A 21158-nucleotide genomic window follows, 5' to 3' on the forward strand; every position below is an offset into this window, starting at 1 on the left:
GAGTCTGTGACCGGCTTGTTCCTTTGGGTGCAGTTCGGTCATATGGAAGATGAAGCGATGCTCCTGCTCACTCTCCCGAACCCGTGAGAATGCAGCAGTCAGTATTTTAAAAACAAATCCACCAAACAAGAAAGCTATTGTTTGTGTACACAGCGAATGTGCTGTTTGTTACTCTTCAGCGATAACTAGCGGAAGCTGATGACTGATCTATGCATTTCTCCTTGAAGTTTTACTCAGTACATTTTTATTTTAATTTACCTCATTCAGTACTCTTTTTATGAGCTTCAAATGCATTATTTTAATGTGAACCAAGCCTGTAACCACTAATGGTTTCTACTCATCTCATATTTTGATTGGATTTTGATTCATTTGTTGACTTTCACATTAGAGACTTTTAGGAACACATTAAATATTTCAATTTTGCTTTCTCACACATATGAATAGATTGGCATTTTCTTGGCAGTTAGGCCTGAGTAGCTGCTGTGCTCAAATAGCTTACCACTGTATCATTTAGTGACATGCCGTAGTCAGAAGTAATAACTGTAAGAGATTGCATATACCAATGATTTCTAAATTAGTAGTACTTTACTTGATTCAGACTGCATCAAAAAAAACACATTTTTATTATGTAGAAGGAAATCAGAATGGCTAAAATGGGGAGAAGATAACGCAGGAGAAATTAGGGGGAGGAGAAGAATGTAAAATCTAAGTATATAGAGTATAATGAAGGAACGAGAGAAGGAGAAAGGTTGATGACACTGGAAAAAACAATGGAGGGAAGGAGATACCACAGAATATGGTGTATGGGAGATAACTACTTGCTCTAGCAAGAAAAAATTGGGATTTCTGTTGGCAGTTATTGCTTTTAGTTATGTGCTCGTCCTAAGGATATAATGCATCTCTTGCTGTCCACCCTTATGTAAAGAAATGAAGGTGTATGAAGTGTTCCCTTTTTTTCTTTTTACTTTGCAAAATGGTAAATGTAAAAATGGTTCTTACTATATTGTTTTGTTTATTTGTTTTTCCTGTTTGTGTGGTTGACAGGCTTTTAGAAGTTAGATATAATATTTAACAGGAACCTACTTGTGGTAGGAATTTTTTGACTGTTTAAACGTTACATACATGTATACCTTGAAACATATTCATGCTTCATATGGAAATAATTTTGTTGTTGAAAACCTTATAATTTAAAGTTAAATAAAGGGGAAAGAGAGAAAAAAAGGAAAGTTGTCTTTTAAGCATGATAACCCATTATTTTGGTCTTATATAAAACATACATAGAATTTATTTGCCTAGGCAACCTGGTAAGACTTCTTTCTGCTATTGTAAGAAACTGAAAACTTCCTCCTAACTTTGCTAGATTGGTAGTTTGGCATAACTTCTCTATGATAACTTCATCTGAAATTCCTTTAAAAGAATTTGAATCGAAGGGATTCGGATCATTCTGAGAGAGAGACTGGTTAGTCTGGGTGTCTTGTTTATCACCATACAAAATATTTCAGTTTTTATTACAAAATAGAAAGAGAAATGCTTGAAGCCTTGATAATATTTGAAGGATGGGGAATTTGTATTCTTAAATGTTTACTCAAAACTGAAGGAGATGCATAAAGTATCTGTTCTATTTTACACTACCTGTCTGGAAAATGGTTCTGTGTATTTTGCGTTGGCTGCCTAAAACTCTACTGGCTGCATTTGACTTCTCATCTCTTTCTGCTTTCTTCCATAACACTGGGTTAACAGCAGTTTGCATAGTTTGCACATAAATCATTAAGAAGCAGTTGAGTGTAGTAGTGATGATCACAGAGGAAGTACAGTATTATTTTTTAAAAAAATTCAGAGCCGTGGTTGCACAGATGAAAATACAGTGTAGAATATTTGATTTAGTGGTATCCATCCCGTGCACTGAAGAGGGCAAGGATCCTAACAAAGAAATAGTATGTGATCAAGTAATTTAAAGGTTGTTTTATGTGTATGAAAGGGATGAGTTAAGCTTGGACATGTAATTTTTCTGTGATCTGTATCGTGATTATGTAAAGAAATGAAAACATTTGGTTTTCTATTGTATGTTTATTCATGATTCTCTTTTGGCTCTTTAAACAGATGTGTTCCAATAGCTAATTTAAAAAATAACAATTCTGTAATTAAAGAAGCAAGCACAGCCTGTGATTCTTCATCCTCAGGGAAATGGTCAAGTTGGAAGGAAAATGCTCAATTAGTGCTTATATTTATGAGTTCTAATTCAGCCATTCCCACACTTTGTGTCCATTCCTTTGCTCCACTATTGTAATTACAAAATAATGAAGCCATTGTTCAAATTTCTTCTCCAGATCAGGGGGACATTCCAGAGCAGTGTGAAAGTGATGTCTTGCATCCATCTGGGGACATTGTCAATGAAAACCATGTCACAACCACTATGCGAGCAACAGCCACTTTGCTGCAGGACTTGAGTGAGTTTTCAGCTCAGAAACAAAAGTGAATGCTCTTTTTAGATGTCACATGTGTAAAACAAAACCCCAAATATTTAACATTCTGTAGGTATATACGCCAAAGTGAATGAAAACTTTTTCCAAAAGTGGTAATTATGTAATTAGGAAAAGAGAATGTTTTCTTTTGCTTTACTGTACGAGGATGACTTTTTCACCCCAGTTTTGTTTAAATGTGTTTTTAATTTAAAGACTTTTAATAATGCTTCCCCCACCCCCCACCCTGGCCCTAGCCCTTCACCCAGCCTCTGGAGGGAAGATTCTGACGTTTCTTTTCCCCTTCTTTATAATGATAATTAAACATTGCCTCTGTTCTTGATAGAAGTAAGACCTGAAAGTTTTTATTTTGAAGCATTTTCTATACTGCATGCCTGGCTTTTATTTATTTATTGATTGATTGGCTGATTGATTCAGTTTGTAAACTGCATTGTCACAATGCTGATTTAATTCTTTGGATAGATGAGAATGATTTCAGTGCAGTGTGTGTGGCTTTTCTACTTTGCTCTGTATAGTAGATAATTCTTATATAGAGAGAAAAAATATAGCAACATGAATTTAAACATAACAGACTTCATGAGAAAGTTCGTGCTGGAAATAAGAAATGCAGAGAGATTTGTCAATTCCCTGGACTCTACTTTGTCTCTAGAGTTCAACTCTTAGGCAGTCATATACCAGACTGAAATGTATTGAGGTGGAAGGAAACATTGCCAGATACATAAGAATAACACCAGTATATGTATTATATGTATATATATGTATATATATTTCCAGTTGTTTTTCATTTCCTTTCAATGTTATACAGGAAGCTGTTACTTATTTGTATGCTACCATAGTAGATTACTGAAGTATCTATAAATTATGTCATAGATGTTGAAATAATTTTTCACAGCTGTGTTGGATCAAAGACATGTTGAAGAACAAAGTAAAGAAGACAAAAACTGTGAAGAGGAAAGGAGAACCAGAGAAGAAAGGAGAGAGAGAGAACAAGAGGAGGCTTTGGAGAGAGAGCAAAACGAAGTGGAACAGCTTAAGACAGAGACGGTGATTTAGTATTTTAATTTGTGACAGTAATGTAGCTTCACAGTGTGATATTAGAGTAGGATTGCTCTGTGTTAAAATAGATGTTGGTTAAAAATAGATTTTACGCTTTTTTTAGGTGAAAGTAGTAAAGGCTAAGTTATTTTAAGCACTTGTATGATTAACCAAAGAGTCTTGCTAGAACTTCCTCTTATGCCAAGTAACTTTTTCCCTGGAAATGGATGCTTTTTATTCCATGCTTCATGTAACTGGAAGCTACAGTTTTATGTTAAGAAGTTAAAATGCAGATGTCACCAGGCTATTGGAACAAGCTATACATTTGCTCCGGTATGGACTGCTGTGAGTGCAACATCACCAGGAAATGTTAATGTCCACCTGTTCATTAGCTTTTATGATGGTATTTAGGGTGGTGTTTTTTTGTTTGTTTGTTTGTTTTTGTTTGTTTGTTTGTTTTTTGAGCAGAAGTTACGAGGAGACTCTATGGAGTTTGTTTAAAACCATTTGAGCTGGTGTAGCACGTCAAAATAATGTTCGGGATTTTTGTGTACTGTATAAAATTTGGGTTTTGTTCTCTCCCCTTTCTTCTTCCTCTTCCCACACTCAAACCTTGGTTAATTCAATTCAGTTCTATGGTACTGATCATGCTGCCCTTCACACTAGCAAACGAGGCCATTCAAGAAACTTGCATACCTGTATCAGCTCATCTTCAATTCACGTGTAGATCTAGCCATATGCAGAAGCCAGGATTTCAGTCCTCATGGCATTTCAGGCATACAAACTGATTGGATTTTTTTTGGAATGACACTCCTGAATTCAAGTGATAACTTAACATTTCATCTTGAACCGCATGTAACAAGTTTAATGCTGTTTACACTGCCATATTTTACCAAGTTTAATGTTACATCCTGCAAGTATTTAGGTATAAAGGTAGTTTCATTGATCTGATTGGTATTTAATTTTGATTTTTTTTGTTTTAAAGTGGATCCAAGATTCGATGAAAATAGATGAAGAAAAAGATGAAGAGGGAGAAAAGTTGGAAAATGGTAATTCTGCTGCTGAAGATATTGTAAAGGATTCTGCTCCAAATCCATTAGAAAAATATATGAAAATAATTCAGCAGAGAAGAGAGCAGGAACTGGCACACAAGGTGATTATTCTCAAAACTGGGCCCCCCAAAATATTGTTTGAATTGGTGTCTTGCTAACTATGCTTACAATGAAAATAATAATCTCGTTTATTTTTTTTTTCCATTAAGAGCCTTTAACGTAACAACTTGCAGAAATGAGTGTTTGGATTTGTATTGCAGAAATGTGTTGATTCAAATGTGTGGGGGTTTTTGTTTGTTTATTTTTTCTTAGGTACTCTGACAGTATTTAAACAGAAATACGTCCTCATTTTTTTTAGTAGTCCATGTTTATAGTATTTTGAGATCCTAATTAAAATACATCAGTTTTAATCTATACAGGTTGATTTGTGTTCCAGTAACACAACTGATGAAATTGATAGAATATAATCCGGCAGGATGGAAAATTTGACCTTAAAGAACAATTACATGTGTGAACATTACTTTGATTACATACTGCAGCATAGTTTTATTCAGGCATTGTCCAAACCCATTTTTCCAAAGCTTCATTATTCTAGATGAAGTGCTTCATTTCTAGAAATAGGCTGGCTCTTTCAGAAGATATTTATTTTCAAAAACTATTAGGTGTTAGAGTCACTTAAACCTTGACTTAAAATACACTTTCTGTAACTGGTTCTTCCTCTTGGCTGCCAGGATTCAAAAAAAGAAGAAATAAAAGAAACATCACTCATAGAGGGAATTACATCTAGTGAAAAAGATGACAGGTAAGGCTCATACATTACTACAAATGACTTCTATTACTTCCTACTAATTAATACTTACAGCATGAATTATGGTTAAGAGACGTTTGCCTCTTAAAAAGCAAAATAGATTTTAAAAAGTTAGTAATAAAAAGTAAATACGTTGGAATAATTGATGAGCCTCCCAATTCTTATACAGGTAAGTTTGGCACAATATTGAATTAGTATCTAGGAACTATATTTGATGATCTGTTTCCATAGCTTTCACAATTAAAATTTTTATCTGCAGTGGAGCAGCATCTCAGTTCCTTCATGGTGAGCTGAAACACAACGAATTCCTCCTCAGTAATGATTCTGTGAAGGGTTGTCTGTGCTGTACCTTGCATACAGTCTGTTATTTGAATTGAATCTAGCTTTGATTTATTAGTAGCATCACGGACTTTTAACAAACTAGTTCACACATCTTATTTCAGGGGTTTTTGGCAGCCTGATAGAGTTCCACAGCTAGGGCATTGCCTGTGGTTATCTCTAGAGATCAATAAATAAGGATTTGTCGCTTTTAGTTTCTTCATGGGGGGAAAATATCTCTATCAATCAAATCTTTCAGGTTATCTGAAGATGTAGAATTGAAAATATATCTAAGCAAAAAATATAGAGCTGATTAAAAGTGACTAACACTGAATCATTACTAGCTACAGTGTGATCTGTCCCTTTAAAGTGCTGTTTTACACACCAGACCCTATGCTGGCGCTCCTGAATTATATCTGTGCAGTGTTCTTTTGTGCTACCACAGTAGTCAATAGTAATGCTGTTTGATGGATGAGGTGGCCCAAATCCTCGCTCTTAAAGGCTTGCTCTTGGAACAGCAAGAAAACTGCAGCATAGATTGTCATTGACTAAAGCCTGTGATTAGATGCACTCTATTAAGTTGTGTGTAACTAACTTTCTCTGAAACAAACGTATGCTTCATACAAGAAACTACTTCAGACTTAAAGCCATTTTTTTCTCCTTTCCTATCCCCACTACAGTGCTGCAGGCATTTCTCATGGAGATGATGATGAAAGCTTCTGGTGAACAGCTGCAACCGGTTTCGTTTTTCTTTTTCTCTTTTAACTACAATAAAATGTTTTTAAAACAGCTTTCTGACCGTAAATGAAGTTGCAATAAATGCTAGGCAGAGGAATTGCAGGGTGTATAATTATAAATGAGTAAGGCTGCTATTGAAGTCTTACCCCTTTAGTCACCGAATTTCAATATTGAGTCTAGATGTGTTACTATTCCAGCAGGAGGCCCTGGAGCATGGTGAGAGAAAGGCCAAAGCTATGTAAAGAAATGAATGTGTATGTTCAGGTAGATGGGCTTGGCCTTGAATTCCTAGAAACAGCCACAGCTTTTGAAATGTTGTTCCTCCCCTCCCCCACAAAATGTAACAAACAGTAAGTCAAAGTAACAGCCGAACTTTTTATTACACTGAGGCTATCTCATGTTTTTAAAGGTATCCCGTCGAAACCCCTGGCTTCTGCTTTTTTAGAGAGCAGAGACAGAACCACGCTAACTTGCCCCTTTTACTGCTACAGCATCAGAAACACTTTTAAAAGCAGCCTTTTCTCATGCTTTGTTAGTATTAACCAGCCCAGAACCGAGAGATTCAAATAAAAATGCTATTTAACTCATCTTTATTTAAGCTTTGCATTTTGTAGGTAAATTATAGGCAAGATCATTAAACTTTATTTACAGTATAAAATACAGTATTTTTTTTTTAATCAATGAAGTAATTTTGGGCGGCAGCATATAGTACAACTTGCACTGCATTTGAGGCTGCTTACCTTGACCTAACTACAGGAACATGAAGCCAAGTTTGACAGAATTTAGGGGCAAAACTGAAGCTCCCTCTTGAATTCATTGGAGATTGAAATGTGGTGTACCATAAATGAGACACACTTTCTTTTTTAAATTAAGACAAAATAGTTAGGGGATAGTCTAATTTTACATGCTGCTAAATTAACTTTGTGTTGCAGCAAAGATGGAATTTACAAAGTTCCTCAGAAATTTGTTTTGTCTGATGTTAAGCACGGGCTGAATAGTGCTTGTTGCTTTATGCTGCCCTGGAACAACTATCAGTAGTTAATGCTAGAAAAACTTACCATGCTGAAGCATACACCTACAGGGCAGCCTTTCGCAGTACATTATCAAATGGACAATATTGAACAGAATGTGTTTAACTTCAGATAGAGATATAAAACAGAGATGCACTAGTATAGAGTAGCTGTAGGTCTGTTTTAAAATAAGCATACACAAGTGTTGTCTATTATCTACAAATATTTATTTTAACACTTGGATGTAACTACAGGAAGCCCTTGGCACTGATAGAAAATATTGATTCACTGTTAGGTTACAAAAATTTATACATAGCAAAATTTAATGCTCTTTACATAAAAATATTAGACTACTTAAACAAAACTTCAAAAACTCCCAGTAATAGCTACACTGAATTAGAAAAGAATTAGGCTTTAAGACACTGCCTCCATTATTACCCTTATGCAAACACTGGGCTAGAACATCACCTGCATTGCTGTAGAAATGTCTCCTTCATGCAACAGGTAAGAACATACACTAGGCTATTTTGTCATATTTGCTCTACACGGATCAACTTTGCCCCCTTTTTAAACTGTCAAATTAGACTTCAATATTTAACAGAAAAATTATAGTTGAAGTTAATACCCCCCAAAATGCCTTTTCTCTTAATACTGACTTAAAGAAGTTTTGTGCTTCCTTTGACTTACTTATATTCAGCAAACAGTCAAAACGATCAAACCACACGTCAGCTTAACATGGGTATGACTTGAATATTCAATTTTTTCAAATGACTGATGTATTTTACTTTTCCCCCGACATTTATATATATATATATCATATAGAACAAACACCAAATATACCATCACTAATACTCAAGATATCACTGAAAGCTTCTGAAATAAACATTAATTAGAAGGCAGACTTCTATGGGAAATGACTTTAAAATGGCACCAGTTTGTGTTTGTTTTTTTCTGAACACCACGTTTTCTTAATGTGCTAATTAATTTGTAAAAAGGAAAACACATAAGCACTGACTATAAATTTGCTAAGCACCAAGATAGAGAAAAGGTGGACATCCTGTATTCTGCTTTATGGCTGTCATTTTTATTGTGTAAAACTCTGCAAACTTCGTCATCTGCTCATTTGGAATAGTCACATCAGTGTCATTTTAATAAGGTAACACTTTTCACGTAAAATGAAGGATAATGGTCTCCTGCCACTATATAAATGCTAAGACATTTATAGAAAATAAATATTAAGGCAAAGCTGACATTTATTTTCAAAGAAGGGGATCATTATCCAGATCCAAGCATCTACATTCCATTAAATAGTTAATAAAAAGATTAAAACTTGGGACATCTGCTCAACACTCAGGTAAGCACAGGAGAATGACTGTTCATTGTAAAAAACTGTGGCACAAAAGTAGATTGCTGTTCCTGTGGCCCATGTAAAGAGTGTTCAAAGGCTGCCCTATTAGGACTTATGAAACGCTGAAACGCTGCAACTGTGCTTCCGAATAAGCACAGGCTATCAGAAATCTTAGCCAGCCACAGTTCCATTTGGTATATAAACTGAGATACTAAATCACACATCTTACACGTGCCTTTGTCTAAGGTCTGTACAAACATCTACTGCTTGCTGGTTTGGAGCACCTGCCACAGTTTTGTGCAGGAATTCATGCTGCATGTCAAATAGTAAATTCTGAACGTCTCAAAGTAGAATAATTTGGTCACTTATTGTGAAGTGTTGCCTTTTAAAATGCCTGGAATAAAACCTCCATTCTCTGCATGAAAGGATGGAAGATTACCCATGGGAAGATTTCCCTATGAACGTGTTCCAGGAGCTTGAACGTGAAGCTTTTACACTTCTCTATAATTTTGTTTGGTAGACACACATCTGTACTGCAGAGCAGCTATTTGTTGATTTGTCAGAGCTACAGAATTCTTCTGCTGAATTACTGTGGCAAACATTTATGTGTAAGAATTGAGTTGCTCTTTTGACCGAGACTGGATATCCTGAAGCTCCTGCTCTTCTTTTGCTTTGATATCTTGGTAGGCCTGCATTTTGCTTGCATCCTTTAAGTAGGCCCAGTTAGAAGACAGTATCATGAGGAAGTGGATCTGGAAGAGAAGGGTGAGCATGATGGCTAGTGAGCATGTCAAGAGGCAAAGCAAGCTGCTAGTTAGATTAATAGACGCTCTTTACAATAATGACCAAAAAAGTTATTCTACGTTAATAAGCATTCTGTTATTAAAACAAGCACAGAGGCTATTCTCAAAGATCTCTAGAATTTTGCATGCTAATATTTAGGTTGGTTATTCACAACTTAGAGAAAGTTAGTACAACAGTAATAAAATGAGCTGAAGAGTTGTACGGATCAATTAAAATGCAGAATGGGGGGAAGCAGGGAAAAAAACTTTTGTATGTGGCAATTTAGATCTTATGTATACTAAGAGGTGCTCAGAAGAACTGGTTTCTAAGGTCGTGGTGTTTATGTATATTCAAGCCCAGATCCTGGTAATTCTTTTCACCCAACAAGCAGATGAGAATTCCACCCTCCCCCTGGAAAAAGCCTGAAATTGTAAACAGTTTTATTTACGTGAACAAGGCTACATTAACACATTGAAAAATTAAACAACAAAACATGAGTCCAAAACTAAGCAAAAGCATGCAATCTCTGGGTTAAGATGTCTTAATCATGTATTGTTATAACTACATTTTAAACTCTCATTGTCTAACTTCAGGTGAAAAGTTTTACATCATAATTAGCTTTTTTTTTTTTTCCCATTATTATTGTGTGGATTTTTCCTGGTTTTTGAATTCATCTCTTCCCAACATCTTTTCACCATACTTCATGCAAAAAATCTACATCTGAACATATTGATTCACTTCTTTTTATTTTTTCCCCCAACAGTGTAAAAATGTCTCTATGATCTATGCATGGTTTTGCTTCCCGTGCAGTCATACTTACATTTTTGAGATCTGGCTACTGAGAAATCAGTTACTAAAGTGCAAGTCATACAAGAACAGAAACTATTTATATGCTATTTCTTTACAAGTTTAGGGTCCAAAACCAGAATGTGATTGTTTTACGCAGAGCTAATACAAGGATGTATTTCCTTCCAGAGAGAGCACGATTTGGCAGTTATTTGAAAATGAAGTAAAAGAAAATAATCAACTTAATCATCCATGCACCAGAAAGACAAGCCGACTAATTCATAATACTGGGGCTTCTGATTTCTGCCAAAAGAGACTGGCACGACTTTATTACTCTTTATATTTTGTATCATATATATTTGTATGCTCAGAGTTTTTTGCAGTTGTCATTCAGGATGAAGAATAGATGAGTAATTCTGACCCTGAACTGTTCCAGTCTTTGTTTTAGAGATGACTGCTACAAAGCAAATGGAGACTTCAAATGAAAAAGTCCCATCTTCCAAAGGACAATTTATAAACAGTCCAACAGTAACTGAATCCTCTCAACAGGAAAAAAATAGCCAGATCTCATCCACATCATAGTTCATATACAAGAAGTCATTTTATTAATCTGATAAGCTAAATGAGGCTTACTGAAGCTATTTACAATTACTGTAACAAAATTCAGAAAGCTAGACTTTTAGCCTAGGGTGTCAGTGGTATTTCAAGCTACAGCAATGCAGCTCTTTACTGGGCTTATACAATTTAGAATTTAGTGCAGCAATCTTCCCGACTCTTAAACTTCAAAACAGCATAGTTATATGTAGTAGCCATCATGTAGATCAGCTGGTGGAAGAGAACAAAATACAGGAGAGTAAGAAACAAACAAGGTGACGGCTCAAGCCCACTTGGGCAACCGTTGATACTTTTACAACAGATGCTATTCCGAGCTTCCTCCAGGGTGAAGATGCAAGGTAACTAACTTGCCTTTTGTCCCTTGAGTATAATCTACACACAGACCTAAGGCTATTTTGCCTAAGAGCAGGCACCATTACACCTGGATTGGGCTGATAGGAAGTTAGAAGCTGGCAGCTAGAGTAAGTGTTAGACACATGAAAAAAGCCATCTTATTAACATCCCTTTTTCCAACTGCTACCTGTGATTGGCATTGCAGGGCTGGACTAGTCAAATTGCCTGGGTCCAGACAAAAAGAACAAGAGGTTACAAGCTATTGATCAAATAAACTACAACAATGAAAAGAAATAGTGAACAGAAAAATATCAACAGTGGGTAGAAGTAGGATTTTAAAAGGACATGCAAAGATTTTTTTTTTCCTAAGGATAGGGCAGGTGAGTTAAGATGACTTCTTAAAGCAGAAGTGTTGGACCTGCTGACTCAGAATGCCCAAAGCTTAGCAGAAAGTAACAGTGATTACAGCTCACCCTCTTTTACGTCTAGTATCAGCATTTTTAAGATGCATAAAATTTGATCTTAAAGCATCTTAAGTCTGAAAGGAACACATTGCGCAGTAAAAAATAAAAAAATAAATAAAAATGCTACCCACCAATGCTATGACAGTGGCACCAGCTCCAGCACAAGCCACAATGAACAGGTGATAAGACATGTAGAACTAGGGGAAAAAGATGAAAAAACAAGATGTTAAAAATGTTTACATAACTAAGGATAGTATAACATGCATTTCAGCTGTTTTAAAGAATAAGGATAATAAATCTGTCTTCATAGCAAGAGGTTCAAAGCTCTAAAAACTTAAACTGTTTAGAAAACACTTTTTTTTTTTTTGATGATCAAAGCCAGACTAGTTTCAATATTCTGCCCAAATCAATTTCTTTTTACTCTTAGTATTAGTTCCCTCCACAAACTTTCACCAAGTTAGTTATTATGCTGTGCCTAAGTGACCTGGAGGCATAAGTCGCACATGGGCCATGCCTCTGTACCTCATTCGTGTTGCAGATGTTCTCCAGGATCGGACCACAGGCTTTGCCAGGTACAGCATTCCACGGGATAATACCTGAAATACCACAGCAAAAGAAACCACTAATTTTAGCAATCAACACATGCTTTCTGTTCCTTTCTTATTTTTTCTGCCCACTTGCCAGTTGTGTTCCCATTTTGGGCATCCACGCGTTGACCAGTACAGCTTTGAGTTGGCAGGAGAAATTAAAAAGCTCACTAAAATTGCACTTTCTCCTTATACCAAGGCTTGCTGCCAAGATATGTTCTCAGATGTGGTTTTCCCATATGGCAGCCAAATGGTTGGATTTTTGTGCTTCAGGTCCAGTCTCATACTGCCTGCTCCCCGAGACTGGGGACTGAAAGGGATCATCTGCATCTCAGAGATACTTGGCATCTTTCAGGACAGCACTTATTGTGCAATTCCTCACTAGATTAAGTGCTACTTGAACAACTGCTGCAGAAGAGGGTGAATGAGGAGCTGGAGGGGAGAACTACACAAGAATTTTCTTCTATTTAAGTTCCAGAGGGTAAAAAAGCATTAAGTGAGAGCTGCTACAAGAGAATCTGGTCTGCTATACCTCACGTACTCCCAATTACTTTTCTTACATGATTGAAAATCTGAAAAGTCGATGGGATCTAGAAAGTTTAAAATAACCTAAACTTTTAGACCAGTAACAGATGTAAAGCTTAAGCAGAAGCCATGGCTTGAAAAAGGAAAACAGCGCTTTTCCTCCTCGATACAACTCACATTTTAAACTCGGCTGGTTGGAATTAGAAACTTTGTAAGGGGCAGGTCATTGAAACTATCTCAGGACAATATGGCTTTCAGAAAGACTTTATAGGATTTACTTTAAAGCCAGTTTCTTCTCTGCAACTGCAAGATACAGTTGAAGGCATTCAGCTATTGCTTCCACCCAGAACTAGAAGACACTTCAGTGACACAAGCAGCGCGTTGAGAAGCTGCTCCCTCCCGCCACTCATTGAAAGACAAATGATTTTATCAATAAGAGGAAAAACACAGCCCCTCACTGCCCTGGCACAGCTGCAAAACAAACAGGAGAAGCAGAAGGGTGGAGGAGTGCACCTTTCCCCTGCACTCCTGGGCTTTGCTACTGAAAAAGGGTACTTCCCAGCCTCTTGGTGGCAGCTGCTGAAATAGGATGCAAGTATTTGATTTGGGACTTCTTACTTTTAAAGTTGGTACATCTTATTCTCTCCTACTGAACCTACAGGACAGGAAAGGAAAACCCAGCTTGCTTTCTTTCTCGACTGTGAATCAGTTTCCTCAGCTTTGATTTAATTAGTCCAAAGAAACAAACATACCCAGAAAATGCAAGCTAAAATGAAGCCCAAAGTAACTGTGACAGAAGGTTTTCAGCACAGAGGAAGATGAGATTAACTTCAGGAAAAATTCACTTTAATGACTAAAGTATTTGAAAGGCCAGACAATATTTTAAGCTATTTCCCCACTGCTCTGCTACTTGCACCCCTCCCCCAGTTTTCTGTGTGTAATTAGAAAGCAGAGTTAATTCATTAATATCTGAGGCAGACCCTCAATTGCAGGTTTTTGGTTTTCACTGAAAGTAATCATTACAGCAAAACTCAGGCATTAACTTCATAATTAAATGTAAAAACAGCTTTTTGAAAGAAAATACATATACAAATGGGCTTAAGAAAACAGATTCTGGTTATCTCTCAGCTTTGTCTCTAAGAACTTTATTTTGAGGCTGATCTATTTTTACACCTAATATTATGGTATTGGAAACTGCTACAAAATCATTTTAGATAAATGACTTGCCTGTTCAGTTAAACTGATTGCATCTGGAAAGAGATCAATGTAATCTGAATTAATTAGAAAAGTAATAGCACATTCAGGGACACAAGATGCTTTTGCATTTGGTTCATTTGATAAAGCTGAAACAAAACTACTGAAGATAGACCAAGGAGAAAGGATAAAGCATTTAATCAGGATTTAAATAAGTACCGTATTGCCTGATATCCACGCAGATCTGGTCCCCTGGAACTGTCATATTTGTCTGAAGAGATTTGATGACTTCGCAAGTTGACCATATGTTATAGAACATAAAGACAGGCACAGCGGAGAAGCCAAAGACCCCAAGCCAGGCCACTCCAAGCACATAGGTGAGGAAAACAAACTGGGCAGAGAAAACACATGCACTTCATATTTGCTCTTTGAAAAGAATACTTGAATTTTCCTTAAAAAAATGCTTCAGTACAGTCTTTAAACATATTTTCAGAAATTAAGTAATAAAGTATTTAATTTCCATTAAATTATTCCATTATTTCCATACATACTAACAACATTAGCATTGCTTATGTTGCTTACAAATACTTTGGTACTCTAAGTGCTTCTGAGAAAGTAATTCAGACATTTCTTTTTTCATCTGGCTGCTTGAGCAAGCAGCTTGGCCTCCTGAATGAGCAGTTCATTAATTTCTCAAGAGTCTCAGCTAAGCAGGTTGTAGGCTAAAACCAATAAAATTGCAACAAAAGTCAATTTAAGGATTTTTTTTTTTATTAACTGCAATATACTAGCACTTCTATACAACTTGCAAATCAAAACAATAGAGTGAATTGATGTATGCAGAGCTCTTCTGTACTCCCTGATTTATTGAAATCAATTTTGAATGTAACAGTTGAGAATACCTATTTTAGAAAACATACCATGTTCATTACAGCAGATCAGAAAACTAATACACATTGCCAAGACAAAAATTACTTACTTCAGCTCAGATGATCATGGATTTTCCTATTAAAATTTGCTTTATTTTGCTGTTGTTGTTGTTAATATTACATACATTTTCTTTGGTAAGATTATCAGGTACTCACTCACGGCTCCAGATATCTCCAGCTTTCTGCTCCCACTGGACCTCTGCTCTCTCCTATTCTTCCATGTTAAGTTTTATGGTGAAACACTATCTTGTGAGCTCTGGCATCAGCTCCTAGCTTCCCCCTCCTTGAGAGGCTAAGGTTTGGATTCCCCTTGCAAAATGGGGAAACATTTTTATATTTTGTGTGTTCCTTTATCACCATTCTTTGACTGTAGGTGGGTTGGAAAGGCTTCACTTTCCAGTAGAGCACTGTATTCTTATCAGAAGCCTGTGTGCCAGAGCAGCAGAGATGGGAAAGAAACTGAAGTGGGGGTTGTCTTAGCCTGACCCCAGAACTGACGGCCTGAACAAATTCTGCAGCAGTGGAAGTTTGCATCCTCAGAGGTGTGTCCAGACACACTGAGCAACTTTGAAGTAACTGGTTAGATTTTGGAGGGAAAGAAGGTGGGAAGTTGGAAGCACTTGGAAAACAGACATACACAGAAAACCTGCTAATCTTGAATTAATACAACTGAGCTAAAATACCCTACGTCATGCCAGACACTAGAAGTTCTCAGTGGGTTTTGGTAATAACCAAGTAGACCAGTTTAAAGGATTTCTATAGATACATTATACATAAAACATGGGTTTGCATGTGCATATTTGAAATATGCATGAGAAGGAGAATGGGAAGCCTTTAACTCCTAAAATAGCTAAGAAAAAAAAATAAAAATCACTCTCACATACAACACAGATAAAATGTTGGAAACAGTTCTTCTGCATTACCACAGCCAACAGAAATAATTCAGTCAAGTCAAAAGACTATCTTCTGTAGTAACCTTATGCAACATGGAAGGGACTGCACCCAGCTTGGTGATGTAACTGAGGAATAAGTAGAAGTGTTCTTGATTAAATAGGCAGAAAAACACAGTGGATGGCTAAAAGCTGCTGTCTGCAGGCACCACCAGTCTGTTAGGATGTTGTTTCTCCTCACAAACCTTGTTCTAAAGCCTGGTGTTTTAAGCAGCTCTAGCACGAGACAGTGGCATATGCTATAGCTGTCGCCACTAACCACTGAGATGTCTTACCAGAGCTTCAAGTCTTAACTGAACTGTTAAACTCTCTCTTTAATTGTCTGGACAAACAGGACAACATGAAAACATGTTTTTGTGTCATATGTCTGTGTGTCACACTGGTATTTGTGTAAGCAGCTGACAGTGACGTGCCTCCAACTACCCAACAGTAACAAGTAACTACCCCTTGCAGTAACAAGATGTGTATGCTTCTACTGTATTTTGGATCTTTAGAAATGCTGTTTTAGACATAATTTTGCTCCTCACTGAAGATGATACTTTCAAAGAAAAGAGCAAGAAAATAGCTACTTAACTAGAAAATGATTGAATGTCTTATTTTTATTAGCCCTTGAAAAATTCAGTAAGTATCCGACAGCACAGTGGAAAATTCTTAACCCGTTTGAAAATAAACATGCATCTTCTTTGTATTTAACCAGCTGAAAGTACATATTTTTTAAGTACAGGATATAGGTTGTATATTAAAATGCAACAATCACATCAAAAGCCTCTTCTCTTCTCACCCACACTTTCCCGTGGGCGATCTGTCATACTGCTTAGCTTCCTCCAGAATTACAAGCTTTGAATTCAGATTTTCAGAAATAACTTTGAAATCCTGTCTTAGAAACATAGTTATGTTTCTGTTCTTGCAGAGTGCGCCCTAGGGGGCAATGTGGGTGAGAATCTGAAGTTTTATTTTTAGTTAAACTTTGTTTAAGATGTTCTAATACAGAAGTATATTGAAGGGAAGATGGCTTGTAACTTTAAGGCTCTAAGTGTTTCAGCTTTGCAAAAAAGACTCATTATTATATCTGTATGCCTTTTGCCATCTGCAAAAGCAAGACAGAAATACTTGATTCAAGTGCAAAGATGTTGTGAAGCTTCATTCATTAGTGTTTGTTTGAAGGATCCAGACGTTCCCATGTAGAATAGACTATGGAAGTCAGAGGAACTGCAGTCTGCTATTTAAATAGCTCTGCAAACCACAGCCATCTTACAATCTGCCCTTGAACACTATCAGTGTACTCTGTGTTCAAAAGTGCAAATTCCATTTTGTCTCACACAGAATTTTTCAAAATCAGCAGCCTCCACCAGTTTCAAACAGTGGGTTCAGCTTTAGGAGGGGAAGGCCACAGTAGCACCCCACCAGTCAACCTGCAGAACTTGGGTTTGACCAAGCATCCACAAAGTTCAGAGAGGGACCAGCAACAGGCACTGGCTCACCCATAAGGAGTTAAACAGAGGTTCTGGCAATACACTGTGGTTCAGAGACACAGGAGTCAAGCCAAGCCCAATAGGTTTTAGCAAGGAAGGACAACGTTCCCATTCCTAGTGCTACTCACCATCCCACTGATGCAGCGGCCACAAGCTGTTGTTTTGAACTCTCCATGCAGCTCCTTCACAGCACTTGTTGTGTAAAAGCCTTCTGCCAAAAGGATTATTCCATATAAGAAGAAAAATGATGCAATGCCATAAATTACATACTGCATTAGCTGTATTCTAAAATGAAAAAGAAAAAAAAGGATGTAATTAGATTTAATTCCTTTTAAAACAAAGCAAGTCTTCCCTAATCATAACAGGTATGAGTCAACTCACTTTCTAGAAACACAGTTTATGCTCTTTAAAGCATTTTAAGCATGTAGGCTGCAGGAAAGTGCTGCTACAACTTCTACAGGTAAGCAGTACCAATGTCCGTTAGTTTTGCACCCACTGTTTGTGCTGCAGTTCCTACCCTGACTGCTGTTAGTCACAAGCTGGAAGACTCCATTTCATGCATCCACCATGGAGATTTTATTTTCCCTGTGGCTGACCCTGACACCTACCTCAGGGAATGTCCAATAGCTACAGCATAGAAAGTGTGCACTGAAGCAGAAAAGGCTGGAGCTGAACTACTGGCTGAACGACCACACTCCATGGTGGCTCCTTTGGCTTAGGGGAAGGAAGTAGACCCCAAAAATCACTGTTTTGACATGTAAAATCCAGTTAACATATGTTTACAGAAATTTGTGTGGAACTTTTCTGATACAAAACTCAACAAACGTTGCAGAGAGTTCTGAGGAATGGTCTGCTCCACAGCCTAGGAGGGTACTTCCAAGTGAGCTTCAGTGCCTGAAGTCACACAGCTGTGTTAAGCTCCCTTAAATGTAGTTAAGGTTAAAAACCTGCAGCAAATATTTAGGAAATCCTTCCATTTGAGGTAGTCTGGAACTGTCCAGAAGAAGAAGATCGCATGGTATGTGGCATAAGAGCTTCCTTTGAATCTTATTTGAGAAGGTTCTTGATTTCCTACAAACATACCATCTGCAGTGAAAATCTTATGGTATTTTTACTCTTGGTAAATGGTATCATTTCTAGCATTACCAATCCAGTTATGGATTTAGTGTGTGAACCTGACTGTTTTGGAGGACCAGAATGCCAGATCTTGTATACAACAATTCTGCTGGTCTCCAAAAATCATACTTCATTGCAAACTTCTCCAGAATTAATGTCTTTAAAAAAAAAAAAATTTTTTTTTTATTGAGATGTTTATTTTAGATGAATATGTTCACGTAACAGGAAAATTAACTTTGTAGATCTATACTGATGCTTTCGTTTGTTTGTTTTAGGAAAAAATGCATATACATTTTTCCTTAGATTTTTTTTCAATTCTCACTACTCTCCCCCAACTAGCTTCTTCAAAGAGCACCTGCATGTTTTAGTTTCGTTTAAAGAAAACTGATGACTACCATTTACACAGTTAAATGTTATCCAGACAGATAGCACACCCCTTGTATCAAAATAGGATATTGCTCATTTAAAATTATATGTGGGAAGTGAAATAGTGTTCATGTTTATTTTCCAAAGTGATTCAAAATAACAGGATAAAGCCATTGCACCTGCACTATAAAGCATGAAAAAATTAACTCAGCGTTTGATGGAGAATAAAAGAATACTTCACTGTCACCAACAATCTATGTACATTACTAGAAATTAGTAATACAAAACCTGGTTAAAAATCTGTTCTACAAATGATGGCCCTACTAATACATTTTTCATTTATATTACATCTCTTGGCCTTAAATAATTTGCCCCTTTCTGGCATCTCCTCTCCCTTGCCTTTCTTGTTTGACTTCCACAGAGCCAGAGACCACAGCTGGAATTACAGCTGGAATTTGGTAGGGATTACACAGCCCCCCAGCTGCTGATGCTGCCTCGGCAAGAAACATTGTCAACAATTCTCCAAAATTCAAAACTTGCTGCCTGTTGTGGCTACTTTTGCAATTTCATTTTCAAATTCTAAGAACAGCTGCTCATTGTTTTTCTCTAAATTTTTATGCTAATAGTAGCATCCCTGTGGTTCACACAACAGAGCTGGGGACGTGGTGCTCAGCCTCAGGGGGCACAGGAATCAGTGGCTGGGTGCAATCCCAGTGCCATGGGGCAGCTTTAGGCATTGGGAGGGGGAAAAGCCCCCAAATGGTGCTGCAGGCCTGCAGTCAGTGCTCTCAGAGGATGGGAAGGGGGGAGCTGTGGTGGTCTCAGGCTCAGTGCCTGCAGATTGACAAGTCTGTGTCCACAAGAGCTAAAAGGGAGGCTATGGAAAAAGAAAAACAAAACAAAACAATGAAGTAACAAAAACAAACAAACAAACAAAAACTCTGCAGAAGCTGGCAGATGGGCAGGCCCCCCTGTAGAGACCATGTTCCTGCTGCCTTGACTCCTTAGCATCTTGACACTGGCATGCAATTTCCATTAAGTTCAGCTTGATCAAAATTCCTTTCCACCACTGAACAGAAGTATTTTCAAGGACCAGCAGCTTCAGCATCAGGGGACATGTAACACCCAGCTGATGCTCCAAAGACCAGGTATCTGAAGTACTGAACACTTGGGTCTACACAGTCCTCATCATTAAAGGAAAACAGAGGTTTGCTCCAGTGGGGCTGGATGCTGGCTGCAGGTTCTGAAACAGGCTTCACTGATAAAGCTCAGGAACACAAAATCCCCTAACATTTCACTGGTGGTTATTTGCAAAGGCTAAAGTAGCAAAGACAAACATCTATACTATTTATAATCTTTCCTCTCTCCTTTTTTTCCTGCTTTTCTGCTCAGTGCACAATACCCATCCACCTTCTTCTGAGGGGCAATGGACACAACAATGCTTCACGGTTATTTCTGTTATACCTTCAAACTTTGTATTGCTGCTGGATACTATTTCTTTGGTTTTCAACACATTTACCAGGGAATCTAATTCAAGCACAGGATCTTATCTTGCCCTGTGCAAAAAGCTGCTTCTCCACTCTGGGTGCACCTTTCTTTTCTGATGACTGAAAAAAGTCAGGTATAATTCTGGAGCAGTAGGTATAATGCACCTATTTAGAGGTCTCTTGATGCTCATGAAATTGATGTAATGAATACAAATGGGTTAAGCAGGATACACACTCTGCCTCTTTGAGTGTAAACACTGAAAAACACCTATAGGTGTTGGAGAAACAGGCAACCTAATGCTCAGGGATAGAGACTGAGATTTGAACCCATCTCTGCCCATCCAGCATGAGGGTGCTGTGGTGGAAGTTCTTCATGAATAATGGCAATGGGAGGCATACTTACACTTCACTCAGCAAAGCATGGTCGCTGGCAGTCGTGGAGAAGTGCTGCTCAAGGATGGACACCGTGCCTGTGAGCGCCACATGGCCGCAGCCACAAAACAAGGCTACCCCCGAGAAGCAGAGAATGGTTGCCACCAGCGAAGCATATGGCACTCCTCCTAGGCACTTAATGCAACATTCAAAGCAACCTAAGCAGAAGAAAGAAAGCCAAAGGAACATTATGAGCAAAAAGCAAATAATGAGGGAAAAGAATATTCGCTCTCTGCTTGACAAAAGCCGTGGGGAATAAAAGGCCCAGACATTGACGTTGCGCTAAGCAAAAATCTATAGATGGTGCAAGAAAGCATCACCCTCTAAAAC

At 37.5% G+C, this 21158-nt stretch overlaps 2 protein-coding genes across 14 annotated transcripts in view; one reads left to right on the top strand and one right to left on the bottom strand.

The window, feature by feature from the left end:
• The window catches only part of OFD1 (OFD1 centriole and centriolar satellite protein), a 30835-nt gene extending 24356 nt beyond the window's left edge, over window positions 1-6479 (top strand). For all 4 annotated transcript variants that reach the window (XM_082784578.1, XM_082784580.1, XM_082784579.1 and 1 more), the window contains 5 exons: window positions 2328-2447; window positions 3373-3524; window positions 4501-4668; window positions 5299-5369; window positions 6374-6479. In XM_082784578.1, coding sequence (XP_082640704.1) covers window positions 2328-2447; window positions 3373-3524; window positions 4501-4668; window positions 5299-5369; window positions 6374-6419 — 557 coding nt within the window. In that variant the 3' untranslated portion in view covers window positions 6420-6479. The remainder of the gene's footprint in view (window positions 1-2327; window positions 2448-3372; window positions 3525-4500; window positions 4669-5298; window positions 5370-6373) is intronic.
• A 437-nt stretch (window positions 6480-6916) lies between these two features.
• The window catches only part of GPM6B (glycoprotein M6B), a gene marked incomplete at both ends in the record, with an annotated part of 109654 nt that continues 95412 nt past the window's right edge, over window positions 6917-21158 (bottom strand). For 5 of the 10 annotated variants that reach the window (XM_082784587.1, XM_082784582.1, XM_082784584.1 and 2 more), the window contains 6 exons: window positions 9392-9541; window positions 11902-11967; window positions 12293-12366; window positions 14296-14467; window positions 17556-17712; window positions 20800-20986. In XM_082784587.1, the coding sequence (XP_082640713.1) occupies window positions 9392-9541; window positions 11902-11967; window positions 12293-12366; window positions 14296-14467; window positions 17556-17712; window positions 20800-20986 (806 nt within the window). Of the gene's footprint in view, window positions 11184-11901; window positions 11968-12292; window positions 12367-14295; window positions 14468-17555; window positions 17713-20799; window positions 20987-21158 lie in introns of all 10 variants that reach the window. The other 5 variants (XM_082784586.1, XM_082784589.1, XM_082784583.1 and 2 more) reach the window with 3 other exon arrangements.

The sequence above is a fragment of the Aythya marila genome (assembly GCF_965140915.1).
Source record: "Aythya marila genome assembly, chromosome: 1".
Taxonomy (NCBI): domain Eukaryota; kingdom Metazoa; phylum Chordata; class Aves; order Anseriformes; family Anatidae; genus Aythya; species Aythya marila.